The sequence below is a fragment of the Mus pahari genome, chromosome 1, assembly GCF_900095145.1.
Source record: "Mus pahari chromosome 1, PAHARI_EIJ_v1.1, whole genome shotgun sequence".
Taxonomy (NCBI): Eukaryota; Metazoa; Chordata; class Mammalia; order Rodentia; family Muridae; genus Mus; species Mus pahari.
In genome coordinates this window covers 138,962,674-138,976,401 of record NC_034590.1, presented here as the reverse complement: position 1 = coordinate 138,976,401, position 13,728 = coordinate 138,962,674, and the positions used below count along the sequence as shown (strand labels likewise).

The window sequence follows — 13,728 nt, the reverse complement described above, 5'->3', positions numbered from 1 at the left end:
AGCTCCTCCATTGGGGACCCTGTGTTCCATCCAATAGCTGGCTGTGAGCATCCACTTCTGTATTTGCCAGGCACTGGCATAGCCTCACAAGAGACAGCTATATCAGGGTCTCTTAAGGAGACTTTTGAGGAGTTGCATTGAGTATCGGTAGTAGTGACAGAGGTGTCTTTAAGGAGACCGCAGGATAACTTACAGTTGGGTACAAGATGACTGACAAGTGAAAATCAGGAGCAGTGCTTCAGTTTTCTCTCTGCGAAGTGGAGTAAGTGGTCCCCGTTGGCTCCAGCAAGAATAGACAGGGAGAGAAAGATAGTAATTTGTAGTGAAAAATGCAGAAGATTATGTCTCGGACATTAACCATAAAATGCCAGTTATATACATAATCAAGAAGTGTTGAGGACTCAGGTCTGTGGGTGTAGGAAGTTGTCTTGGGGTCTGAAGACACCTTTGGCTCAAGGTTCCACTGTCTAGAGTACCTAATTTGCTTGTCTTGCTCTTGGATTAGGCATTAATTTGATTGTGAATTTGGTGAACAGTGCTTTAAGTGACCAGGATTAGTTAACATCATCATGACTGCCACCTAGCTTTGTCACTGTGAGAACAGCACTTCTTTGCTATCACTTGCCACCCCTTCCCCTGGTCCAGGCATAACCTCAATCTAGTAATGAAAATCTTAAACCCCCAAAGGGGACATAACCTGTAAAAACAGACATGTGGTGGCTACTTTAGCTGTATCTTGGAATCGGAAGAGGACAGGAATGAGAAAATTGATTTCCAAATAAACCCTGTGTTATACTAGCGTTATTTCCATAAGTTTCATTACAACTGTCTTATTAAGTTGTCAGTGGGGAAGCTGGGCAATAGATCTGTAGGCTCTATAACGTTTTAACTCTAATGTAAGACGCATAGTTTCAAAATAGAGTATGTAAATAAAGGTATCTCTAGAAAGCTACATATGAGCAGAGAGTGGTGGTGCACGCCTTTAATCCCAGCACGGGAGGCAGAGGCAGGAGGATTTCTGAGTTCGAGGCCAGCCTGGTCTACAAAGTGAGTTCCAGGACAGCCAGGGCTATACAGAAAAACCCTGTCTCGAAAAACAAACAAACAAAACCAAACAAAAAAGCAAGCAAGCTACATGTGAGGGCCACTGGCACAATTGCTTAGCATGTGGTATTACATGAAACCTACATGCAGAAATGCAAATGTGAATGTGATGTCTTACCAAGTGATAAAATGACTGAAACTGAAATGCCCAGCAGGAAGCTGAGCGGTTCCTGTGCTGGGTAATTACAGATCTGTACCCTGTGTATACACTGCTGGAATTGTAGATCTGTACCCTGTGTGTACACTGCTGGGCATCAAACCCACCGTGCTTTCTAGAGTGTTTCCTGGAGAAATTTGGCTCTATTAGGTTTAGGAAGTCTTGTGCAGTGTATAGTTCATAGTAGCAAATTAAAGAATTTGAAAAACCTTTCTTTACTTGCTGACTATTGCTGTTTGATTTACTGTTTCTCAATCTCAAATATAACCTGAACCCCTGCCCAAGATGTTCCAGTGTCCTAAGGAACATCTTGTTTTGTTTTGAGTTTTGAAACAGTATCTCACGATGTAGCCCAGACTTGCCTCTAATTTATGTTGCCCAGAGTAGCCTTGAACTCACAGTGATCCTTCTGCCTTAGTCTAGGTGCTAGGATTACAACTGTGTGTCAACACGGCCAACAAGAAATTAATTCTTGAATGGAAGTTTCTAATCTGTAAACATTGTCTAGGAATTCCTACAGGTGACTCTAGAATGGGTGAGCATGTAACTGTGGGAACTGTAGCCATGAACCTGGAGATACTTGCCTTTTGTCCATATGTGTTCTGCTTCTTGCAGAGCTTGTAAGTTGGTGGGAAGTGAAGGTCACTGGACCCAACAGGGACATGTTAGACAAATCCTTTGAAATAAAGTATTTCATAGTTCTGTGAAACTTAGAGGTCAGCCAGATATTTGGTTACCTCTAAAACAGTTGGCCTGTAACCTTTCTTTTAGCTTTCTTGTGTGTGTGTGTGTTTTCATTAAATTGCAGTATGTGCTGAGTGCAGCCTATTGCTGGTTCCTGCTTTGCAAGGTAGGTGCCGAGAAATCCAATTACTCATCACCAAGGCTTCCTAGGTTAGAAGCTGCAGACAGTGGTGTTTACTCTTACCTGGTCTGTATTTAGTGCTGCTGCTTAAGTGTTGCCTCCAGGTGTGCCACACACTAGCTAGGGTGTGCTTGGCCTCCTTTTGCCCTTCCCTTTAATGTCTTAGAGGTTAACTCTATACATGCTGGACTTGAGAGCCTCCAGGCTGTGCCAGGATACATTCATTATATTGCATCTGAACTCAAGGACTGAACACTGTACCAACTACTTAATGGCTCTTATTGGATGAGCAATTCAGTGATTGTGGTTTTGGCTTTTGTTTTTCAGAAGTACTATGATGGAAGTCAAAGGGAAGAAAAAGTTTACAGGAAAGAGTCCACAGACATCACAAGGAAAGAATAGATTTCATAAAAACAGTGGTAAGAGGGTCTTTCCCTCTTTTTCTACTACTTAGATCGGGGCGGCGGCGGTGGGGGGGTGATGGGGGACAGGGATTTATGTCAGGTGCTGCTCTGTTCATGGGCTAGAATTGCAGTAAATGTGGTAGAAAGAGGCCACTGCTGCTGTCTTCAAATTGACTTGTTCCTCGTGGAACTTCTATGAGATTGCCAGAAGAATTGAGGAACTTTTTTATTTCTAAAAGATCTTTTGTGTCAGCGGTTGATGTGGCCTCATGGTGTTCACATTCATTCTCTGAACAATTCCTTTTATATTGGTGAGTTGGAGCTGGCTAATTGACAGCTTTTGCCTTCTGAATTTTGAATGGTGATGCCTCTGTTATTCCATCAGGTGTCAGTATTGCAGAGTAGAAACATCCTGGCCTGTATAGATAACTGTTTCCTAAGCTGTCTTATGGTCCCCTCGTAATGGTCTTAAGTCAGCTATTGTTATTGGCATCCTGTTTGTTAGGTATATGTAAGCTTTTTTGACCAAAAATTTTAACCAAATAATTTTATTATAGGCTTTAAAATTTTTTTTCCAGAATTAGACCTTTGCAGAAATACATTTTCAATCATTTTTATGATATACTTTCTTATCGTCGGTGATATTCATTTTGTTCTTAGACTCTTATAGAACTACTCATTGACGTTTTTGTATAACTACTGATGGTAGAGCCAGTAACTTGTAGCATATGCTTAAAGCAGCAGAACTATGCCGAGCTAACAGTAGTGGTTGTTTCTAGGAGGTAAATTGTAGTTTATTGTGAACTCCTCTACTTTCTGGGGCTACATCACTAGTCTATATTACAGTTTTATAATCAGAAAGTCTTCTTTAAATTTGATTTGTTTAAACCAGAATCTATTCAGAAGGGTTAATGCATATTTGCGAGTAAGGCTGTCTGTTGCTCTACAGAACATGCCGTTCATTCTCTGCGGCGTGCAGTTGAGTGGATGCTGGTGATTAAGGCTCAGAGTCAATGAACTAACATATATTCCTTGTTACCGCTAGAGTCTAGTTCTTCAAAGACATTCCCAAGGAAAGCTGTTAAGGAAGGTGGACCTAAAGCCACATCTAAGAACTTTGAGAAAGGTGCCACAAAACCTGGCAAGAAGGGTGTGAAGCAGTTCAAGAACAAGCCACAAGGGGGCAAAGGACCGAAGGACAAATTTCAGAAGGCAAATAAATTCAACAAGAAGCGGAAATTCCAGCCAGAGGGTGAAAGTGATGGTAAGCCTGCCTCAGAGCCATTGCAGAAGCCTCCCCATGCCGAGTGGTGGCTGAACCAAGGTGCGCAGGTCTCCACACTGTCGGGGACCGCCTGTCCTTGCTCCGAGACAGGCAGCAGTTTGAAGTAAAAGGAAGGAAGCATACAGGGCTTTAAGTAAACGACAGCATGTTTTCTAACCAAAATTTTTCTTCCTGGGGCTGGAGAGTTGGCTCTGCGGGTAAGAGCACTTGTTCTGCAGAGGACCCAAGTTTGATTCCCTGCACCCATGTGGTCGCACACACCCATCTATCCAGAATTCCAGTTCAAGGGGATCAGTGTCCTCTTCTGACTCCTCAGGCACCAAGCACACATGCTGTGCTCAGATATGCATGTAGCAAAACACCCATAAGAGGAATCTAAAAATAACTGGAATTTCTACCTAGGGTTTACTATGACTCATTTACTTTTTATTCTTTTGGTTTTTGCATTGAGTCACTTTAATAATCAGAGAGTGGGAGACATTGGAAATAACTAATTTCTAAAGGACCTGGGGGAGATTCTCGCATTAATAATACCCCAGTGGAATACTCATTTCATTTTCTTCACTGGTGGGTCTTACTGTTGTGTACCATGTAATCAGATCGTGTAATCAGATTTCAAAGATCACACAGGTGTAGGTAGATACTCAACCTTTATAGCATCAATCTGTAGAAAACGTAGACGCCTGCTGTGTGTTGTCAGGAGTGAGAGGTGACTGGGTTGTCTCTGGATCCGTATCTTGCTTCTATCATGTAGGAGTGAGGGGAGGCTTTGGCAAGGCACTCGATGTGTGGTACCTACTTCTCCAGTGTGGAGGGGGTGATTAAAGTCATAGCTACCTCATGCTCGAAGAATTAAATAATGCATGACGGCTCTCGGGACATGGAGTTTTGGGCTGTTTTTGATGTTTTGATTGAATGAGGAACCCCACGTGTGCAAGTGCTCCACCTCTGGGCTTTACCACCCGCTTTTGAGCAGTGGGTTTCTTAAATTATTTTCCTGTTTTAATCGGGACTGACTTGTTTCCATTGGAAACTCTGACTTAAAGGCAGTTGTCTGTGCTCTAAAGTGGAGTGTTGTTTTACAACTGAAGATGGTACTTCACATTTGTAGACACTTTTATAATCCTTTGATGTTCCATTTTCATACTAGGTCTCCTATTAAGAATAACAAGCCATTAAAATGGCTGGGCTGTGGCCAGTCAGGGTGGTACATGCACTTACTGAGTTTGAGGCTAGTCTGTGAGAGCCTTGTCTTTTAAAAGGCTACTAAATAAGTTGTTTTAGATGCATTTTAAATGTATAGACTGGTAGAAATTGTGATCAAATGCAAAATTTCTGGGAAATATGTTTTCCCCTTGTAGCTTCTAGAATGGGTATTGGTTCTGGTGACCTCCCTTTGTACTGACTTTACACTCGGGTATAGTATTTGTCTGGTGACCGCCCTTTGTACTGTCTTCAAACTCGGGTATAGTATTTGGAATGCTAAACACATTGAATCTGGATCTAGAATCAGCAGCCAAGAAACCCAAGTGGGATGACTTCAAAAAGAAGAAGAAAGAGCTGAAGCAGAGCAGGCAGCTCAGTGATAAGACCAACTATGACATCGTGGTTCGAGCAAAGCACATTTGGGAGAGCTTGAGAAGGTACCTGAGAGCCACTTCTCTCTCTATCCGACCAAGGCAGGGCAGCAGGAGGGGTGCCCTGCACACAGACAGTGCTCTAGGCATCCTGTCTGAGACAGGGCAGCAGGAGGGGTGCCCTGCACACAGACAGTGCTCTAGGCATCAAAGACCGCGCCTGGTTTCTTTGTTGCGTACTCACAGTCTGCTGTCACAGCAGCAGGATGGCTGACTGCTTAGTGCAGACGTGTGTGGAATCATTAGGATGGTGTCAGATAGCTTTATGGAAATGGAGAGAGTCAAATAGATTTGATATCTATCCTGAAAGATTTCTTAGAAAATGAAGGACAATTTCTTATCAGCTAGGTTTTGAGATGTTTAAGTATTTGCCATCTGAGATTGTTTTATTATTTTTCTTTGCTTCTGAAGTTCTGGCTGTTAAGATTTAGATTGATGCATAAAATTATACCTTGTGAGATGAATTTCTGTCTCTGAGAAAATTGCTTTTGTCTGGCTGCTCCAGAATAATAATTCTAATGTCAAAGATTTGCTGCCTTCAAAGGAAAAACCTCACTGAACTGGTGACCATGGATTGCATGGTGTTTGGTTTTCATGTTTAAAATAACTTCATCTGTGCTTCCTCTGCAGAAAAGATTGTGACAAGGAAAAACGGGTGAAGCTCATGAGTGATTTGCAGAAGTTGATTCAAGGGAAAATTAAAACTGTGAGTAGAGTATGCTCATTATTCCTTTTTTTTTTTTTAATCCAGGTTTCCTTTGCTCTTGGGGAAGAGTAGTTGGCTCTTGGTGACAGAGGCCTGACACATCGACGACAAGTGCTGGTTCAGTGTTGGGACCCAAGTGTGGAATGAAACTCTTTGTTTCATGAATACTTACTTTATGCATCGACATTGCTTCAGCTGTCTTTGCATATTTTATTTTTAGTGTGCTTGAGTGTTGAGTGTGGCTCATGGCCACCTGTGTCCAGGTGTGGAAATTTTCCCCTTGTGGTGTCATGTTAGTGTTCACAGCTTTCAGAGTCTAGAACAGCAGATACTAATGAGAAATGCTAGTCCAGATTGAGGGGCAGTAATGCTGTAGAACTGGGACAAGACTCAAAAGCCGATCAGCTGAGAGTTTCTTCTTGTGATTGTCAGTGTGCTGTATGTGGTTACAGTTACTGATGAGCAACACTTTGGCATTGGTCAGTCCTACATCAGAACCTGTTAATGTTCAGGAAACGAAGCAGTGGTTCATGCAGTCCTGCGGGTGTGGTTTTAGTTAGGATTGGAACTTGGATGGTGGTAGTATCTTCCCATCTCTTGAATTTATTTCAGCTATCAAATATGATAAGAAAAAAAGCCAAATAATAGTACCTCATATAATTAGATGTATTTTCTCCTCAAGCAGTCTAGTGCAGTTTACATTGAAAAAAGTAAAAATTGTAAGAAATAGTGTAAATAGTAAGAAACATGATTGTTCAGAAATTTTGAGTCTAGAAAGCTCCAACCATTCTCCTACAGATCGCCTTTGCACATGACTCAACTCGAGTGATCCAGTGCTTCATTCAGTATGGGAATGAGGAGCAGAGGAAGCAGGCTTTCCAAGAATTGCAAGGTATTGTTAATAAGCAGTGTGTTCATCTCGTAATAAGGTCGCTTGTTTTCTCTTGGAATGCTGAAGAATATCCTACATGTTCCATGCTTTCTGGGAGGTGATTTTTGTGGCCGTGTTTCTTTGCCTGGGGTGAGGAGAGTTAGCCCCGTCCCCAGTCTTGCACGAGCCTCATTCCTTGTCTCTGGACAACTGCAGTGAGAAGCTCAGGCCCCTGAGACGCTTTGTTTTCCCTGCAGGTGACTTGGTTGAATTAAGTAAAGCCAAATATTCCAGGAATATCGTTAAGAAGTTTCTCATGTATGGGTAAGTTGTAAGGTGGTGGTGGTGGCGGCTTTTCACTTTTGGTTTTGTGGATTTTACTTTTGCCCGAATGTTACTTTGAAATCTCTGGTCTTGGTGATTGCCTCCAGGGACTTGTGGTCTTCCTAGGGCATAACATCTTAAAATGGTAACTGAAATTGAGTAAAAAAAATGCTGCTGCCTTCTCTGTTGTTAAGGACCTGCTTTTACATAGTGAGTTGCAGAACAAAGCATTGGAACACTGTTGGTTAACAGTATTTATTTAGTTGGTAGTTATTGGAATGACTTCGGTTAACAGTATTTAGAGGATAGAAGGTTAGGGACAGTTAAACTGACGGAATACCGCTTGAGACAGCAGTAGGTTTAATTGTTCCTGGCTATTGTCAACCTCCCAGATGCTTTAGAGTGAGGCCCGTGTTTGAGACAGTTTTCCTTTACTTTTATCTCTCTTGTCCCCTTCTTGTCTGTCTTTCCTTGTGGTCTAGTTGAAGGAACCGACTCGGGCACTTTGTATGTACAGGCCACTGCTCTGGGTGCGTCTTAGTTCATCTTGATCTCCTCGCAGTTGTCTGTCTGTCTGTCTGTCTGTCTCTCTCTCTCTTTCTTTCTTGAAGAAGCTAAGATTCTGAGAAATTAAAGACTTCAGGGCTGGGGCTATAACTTAGTGGTAGAGCGCTTGCTGTCGTTGACCTTTTCTCTGTTCTTTGTGACTTTAGAAGTAAACCACAAGTTGCGGAGATAATCAGAAGTTTTAAAGGCCATGTGAGAAAGATGCTGCGGCATTCAGAGGCATCGGCCATTGTGGAGTATGCATACAACGACAAAGCCATTTTGGAACAGAGGAACATGCTGACAGAGGAGCTCTATGGGAACACATTTCAGCTTTACAAGGTGACCTTTCTGGAAGTTCTTTCCTTCCCAGTGTGTTTGTTTTTCTGTGGAGTCTCTTAAGTTTCAGGGTCCTATATTTAGGATGTGTTTTTACCAGGGTAGTCCTTCAGGACACATCTCACATCATTTGTTGATTATATGTCTCTGCAATAGGAGCAAGTGATCATTCTGTGCTCTCTCCTACAGAATGTTGCCTTTAAACCCCCTTTGGATCTGTGTGTCCGTTTTGTTCCTTCCCCTGCTGTGTGTGTGTGATGCACATCTCTGTTTGTAGTCAGACTGAGATCAAAAACTGCAACAGTGAGCAGAGCTTTTCTGCTCCATAGCCACCTCTGGCTGAGGTGCACTAGACTCCTCTTCTTGCCTTGTGTTTCTTCCTGGTTTTGCTGTACCTTTGTCCAAGTTGGACCTGGAGAGGAAGGGGACAAGAGCCCTGGCAACGGATGATGGGTAGAAGTCTGAGACTCGCTAGTACTGCTCTAGGACCTGTTTACACTCTGGGGTAGGCGTGTCTGAGGGATATGAAAGGATATGGATTGACTGTAGGGTTATCTCCAGTAGCTTCAGTTCCTGAATTGAATTGCTTTATAGCATTTCTGTTGTGATACCTGACCTTGGCAATATCCAGCCAATTATAAAGCATACTAATTTGTGATTAGGTACATGCTAGGTGCTTGGTAAGATGTGATGGCTGGTGCTTTAGTGGTTAGCTTGGTTCTTGAAGTATAGCCAGCTACTCCCAAACCCTTTTCCGGGGCTTCTACATGCTTTGACTTAGCCAAACAAAACCATTAAGAAAAACCTATGCTGTATTGGACAAGTATATAGTTTGTTCTTATTGTTCCTTATAGTATAATCTATTTGCAGAGCATTTCTGCTTCGTTAGGTCATGTAAGTACATGGTTGATTTAAAATATGCTGAAGGATCATATAGGTTATATGCAATTAATCGCCATCAAGATCTTATATCCTAGGAGGTTGCTAGGGCCAGTCCTCCGCAGGTATGACCACATGTTGGCAGATGTGTAAACAGGGAGTCAGATTCTGAAGAGTAATCTTGCTACATAGTAGATATTTGTTTTATAAATGTGAAACATCTCAAATTTATTTGAAACTCAGTTTACCATGGCTGTAGTTCTTGTTGTTTTGAAGTGATTACATTTAGAGGCGTTTGATTTTTCTTTCATTTCAGTCAGCAGATCACCCAACGCTGGACAAGGTGCTGGAGGTGCAGCCAGCAAAGCTAGAACTTATCATGGATGAAATGAAGCAGATTCTGACTCCGATGGCCCAAAAGTAAGAGAGGGTTTTACTAACAGATTGAAAGAAGCATTTGAGGGAGCTACATCTTAATCCTTGCCAGAAAGGGGCCATATCTCCTCCTTCCATTACTCCTCTATCATAAATAAGAGCATCAAACTTTTTGTTTGAAACCATTTTTGATGCAGGTAGACATTGTTGATATTGTATCTTATTGACTAACTTGTAATAGTGATTATAAACTTTCTTAAAGTGACAAAACGTTTTTTCCTTTTTACAAAATAAAGTGTTATACTGAACCCTTGTATGTTAAATAGCTTCATAAATTCAATTGATTATTTAAACTGCATTAGTTTGAGCTTGTTACCTTCTTGTCTTTGGTACCCTAACAAAATGGTTGAACACAAAGCTTCTAGGCCTAGGGAGGATGGATGGGACTCCTGATGCCACATCCTGTGTGCATGTGGACAGCTTCACTTCTCTGGGCCCAGTTTCTGGACCTGTGGAATTGAGGTCGTAGCAGCGCATCCTCTGTAGAGTGTTAAGATGAAATGGGTTAATGTTTGCAAAGCCCTTAGAGGAGTGCTGTGTACATCCATTCTCTGTGTTTGCATGTTCCCTGTGAGCTTTTAGGTCCTTGGCCTTGAACATTAGCCTGCACTGAACTCCAGAGTTCACTACACATCCCATTAGAGGGGCATAGATTAAGTAGGAGTTGTTGCTCCTGGTGTTACTGTTGTGGTCCATTCAAATTGTAATGCTACTGAAATTATCTGTGATACTGAGACGTTTTGAAGAATGCTTGACAGAAAATAACCATTAGGACTTAGGTTTGCATGTGAGTTCTTAATGAGATGTGCAGTACTTGGAGAGGGGGTGCAGCTGATAGAACCTGGGGTAGAACAGTGGTGCTAGGGCATCAGTCATCCTGCTAGAGAGCCTGGCAGTCTGTATCCTCGACTCAGTCGTGATGAAACCAAACCAGGGTCACAGGCTCAAATTATTTAACCTCTTAGTACTGCTGAAAGATGCAGTTGACTTATGACAAAACATATTTAGTGAGAACCATTTCACGTGTTTAGATGATCTTAGGATGGACAGGTTTCCTGTCTTTGTGTGACCGTTCTGCTAGAGCTGATGTTTGTTTGTTTCTTTTGTTTCCAGGGAAGCTGTGATTAAGCACTCACTTGTTCATAAAGTATTCTTGGACTTTTTTACCTATGCACCCCCCAAACTTCGATCCGTAAGTGCTTGGTTTCTGTTTCTGTATCAGTGTTAAGCCCACACTGAGTTTGGCACTTGGGAGCCTGGGACAGGATGACAATCACTAGTTCGAGCTTGGTTAGCTTGGACTCCATAGTAAGCGTCAAGCCAGTGTGGACTGTACTATGAGATTGTGTCTCACAAAGCAAAATAAAGTATGACAATGTGTAGGGAAAGCGAGGCTGCTCTGATGTCCACAATCCTTTAGACACGCCAGGTTTTCCCTCTCATTTAGGTAACCCACTAAACAGGCACTGAACAGAGCTGCCAAATCTCTTTAATGTTTTCCCCCCAGAAAATTATAGAATTGACCCTGGGTTTATTAATGCCACTCAATTTTTACATTGTTACAATCCAGAGAGTGTCCTCTATTTATTCCAATCCGAAGGGTAACTTAGGTTGAAGCATTACTCCGTGTTCCAATAGTTTTAAATTAAAAAAAAAAAAAAGAAGAAGAAGCCCGCTTTAAAAGGTTAAGGGAGGATACTTAATGTAAAACTAAATGGCCTGTGAAAACCTGGACCTTATGTGATGGAAGGCGGAGAGCCGGTGAAGGTAACTGCACCGTCCTTCCAGGCAGTGGTGCGAATACAGATGAGAGCTGATACCTCAGCCCCTGACCTTCTTCCTTTGCTTGCCTCATCAAGCCGTGAGCTGCTGTCCGTTTGATCTCATTGTCTAATCCCAAGGGCTGACTAAGTCACACATCAGATTTCTCTCTGTGACTGTCCTGTTACACATTTGTGGGAATTTTGCAACCCTCCAATTAGCATGCAGCGTTTCTCTGCAGCAGCCCCCAAAGCTTGTGACGAGCACAGCACTTACTCTCTTAGGGATTTCCCTCTTCCCTGCTGAAATCAGTGTCTGAGGGCTTCTCATGGTTAGTGTGTTTTGAAGACAGTAGAAGGCAGCATTCAGCTACAGCAAGGGCTTGAAGTGGCTGGACAGTGACGATTGGAACCTGTGTTAATCCTCTAGCCCAGTAGCTTTCTATTGATTCTTTGAGAATTTCACATATGTATAAAATGTCTCTTGATTATATTTCTTAACCCCTAATTCCTTCTAGATCTGCCTCCCAATTTTCTGTCATCCTTTTAAAAATAAATAAATAAATACCCCATGAGTTCAGTTTGTGCCACTGTACGGTCACAGTTGTGGGGCCATCCACTCGACATATTAAGGACCAACTGTTAGAAGCTCTTCAGCTTAGAGTGTGGAAGCTAGTGAGCCCCTGTCCCGCCCCCACTCTGGATCTTGACCGGCAGCCACGCTGCTGTGTGTTTGTGGATGCAGTGGTACTGTCCAGTGAGATGCACTCCAGTCCAGAAGACTGTTGGACCTGGGTTCCTTAGGCTGTGGCTCTTAGAATCTTCCTGCCCACTCTTTCACAGTGTCTCCTAAGCTTTAGGGGGAGAAGCTGTGATTTACATGTCCTGTTTATGGTGGAGCACTTTGGAGAAATCCTTAAGTTCAGATATGTGACCTGAAATTTATTCTTGAGATTCATCCCTATAGAGGATGGGGTTTTTCAGGTCAAGTGCAGTCCTTCTGTATCTGCTCACCTGCTGTAACATTTAAAGTTGGGTCCCTATAGCTCCTAGGTTGCAGAACTCATCCATATGACTTGTGGATATCAATCCTGTGCTGTATTCACCGCAGAAGCTTGAGTCAGGGTGCGGTTAGATTGTGTTTGTATATGCACATGTAGGGGAGCAGTCTTTCCCCAGCTGTTCTGATAAACACTCCTGTACCACTAACCCTGGCTTCTTTTCCTATATCCATTAGAACTATCACCTGCCGCCTGTGAGCACCTGTGGAAACGCGTGCTTGGCTGTTTGTTAGACATTAGCTGTGAGCTGTATTGGTTACTTTGATGGAGAAGACCGTGCCTAGAGAGAGCCTGCCTGTAGAATTAAAGCCGCAGTGTTTGCTGCCTGGGCTCACTCTCCACCTTGCCTTGCTGTTCTCATGCACACAGGGGAGAAATTACAACTGACCTCTTCTGTTCCCCAGGAACTAATTGAAGCCATCCGGGAAGCAGTGGTGTACCTGGCCCACACACACGATGGCGCCAGAGTGGCCATGCACTGCCTGTGGCACGGCACACCCAAGGTAAGCGTCAGCTATGTCTTGCCTGCAGTCTGGATTTGATGAACCCTTAACTTTGAGTTGGTAGCCTTTGGACTGGCTTTGGTTTCCAGTTGTACTTAAGCATTATCTTCTGGAAGTTGTGTCTTAGGGCCTCCCAGGGCTTTGGCATCTTTGAGCCTTGTGTTTCTTCAGCAGAAGTGCGAGCCTTTACTGAAGGTTAGGAAGATCTCTGTACGTTTATACTCAGCTTTGGCTTACAGGGGCTTGGGCGCTTGTGGTGTGCTCTTTTACTCTCCGTTTAATGGTCGTTCAGAGTGGGAGAGAGGGAGAGCTAGTTAGTACTGGATACACCATATGTATGTTCTGGTGTATATTGAGTTCTCTGAGGAAAACGTAAGCATCTGTCTTGATCAGAGACCTTCCCATCTTCTATATCCTTTAAATGGTGCTGTGTTTTATTTACCTTTTACTCACTGCTAACTTAAGTACTGCACAAACATTAAACACGTCTGCATGCTAGATTTTGGGCATATTGGATATTGGAAGAGGGATGGTTGTAAAGGGGACTTCACTAGGTTTGCATATGCCTCAGACTTCATGGTTGCAATCCGTGTCTAAAATACGGTGAAGGCTGCAGAGCACCTTACAGGTGCTCTTGGGGTCCCGGTGCACTGTGCCTCATTCTTCCTTATAACTTCTCTCCTCACTAATGATGCTGGTGAGAATGTAATACTACACAAAGTATTAGCCATGAGGTAAGCTTAACGTATACCTAAACGTTCATTGACGCAGTTTTTCCTTTTTAAGGACAGGAAAGTGATCGTGAAAACAATGAAGACGTACGTGGAGAAGGTTGCCAATGTGAGTGCAGCA

At 42.9% G+C, this 13,728-nt stretch overlaps 1 protein-coding gene across 1 annotated transcript in view; it reads left to right on the top strand.

Moving 5' to 3' along the window:
• Pum3 (pumilio RNA binding family member 3) overlaps positions 1-13,728 on the top strand; it is a 41,280-nt gene that overhangs the window by 6,827 nt on the left and 20,725 nt on the right. Inside the window, exons 2-12 of the mRNA XM_021192558.1 lie at positions 2,454-2,545; positions 3,576-3,794; positions 5,323-5,458; positions 6,083-6,158; positions 6,957-7,050; positions 7,287-7,353; positions 8,067-8,241; positions 9,434-9,537; positions 10,666-10,744; positions 12,778-12,876; positions 13,663-13,716. Of these exons, the coding sequence (XP_021048217.1) occupies positions 2,461-2,545; positions 3,576-3,794; positions 5,323-5,458; positions 6,083-6,158; positions 6,957-7,050; positions 7,287-7,353; positions 8,067-8,241; positions 9,434-9,537; positions 10,666-10,744; positions 12,778-12,876; positions 13,663-13,716 (1,188 nt within the window). The 5' untranslated portion in view covers positions 2,454-2,460. The remainder of the gene's footprint in view (positions 1-2,453; positions 2,546-3,575; positions 3,795-5,322; positions 5,459-6,082; positions 6,159-6,956; positions 7,051-7,286; positions 7,354-8,066; positions 8,242-9,433; positions 9,538-10,665; positions 10,745-12,777; positions 12,877-13,662; positions 13,717-13,728) is intronic.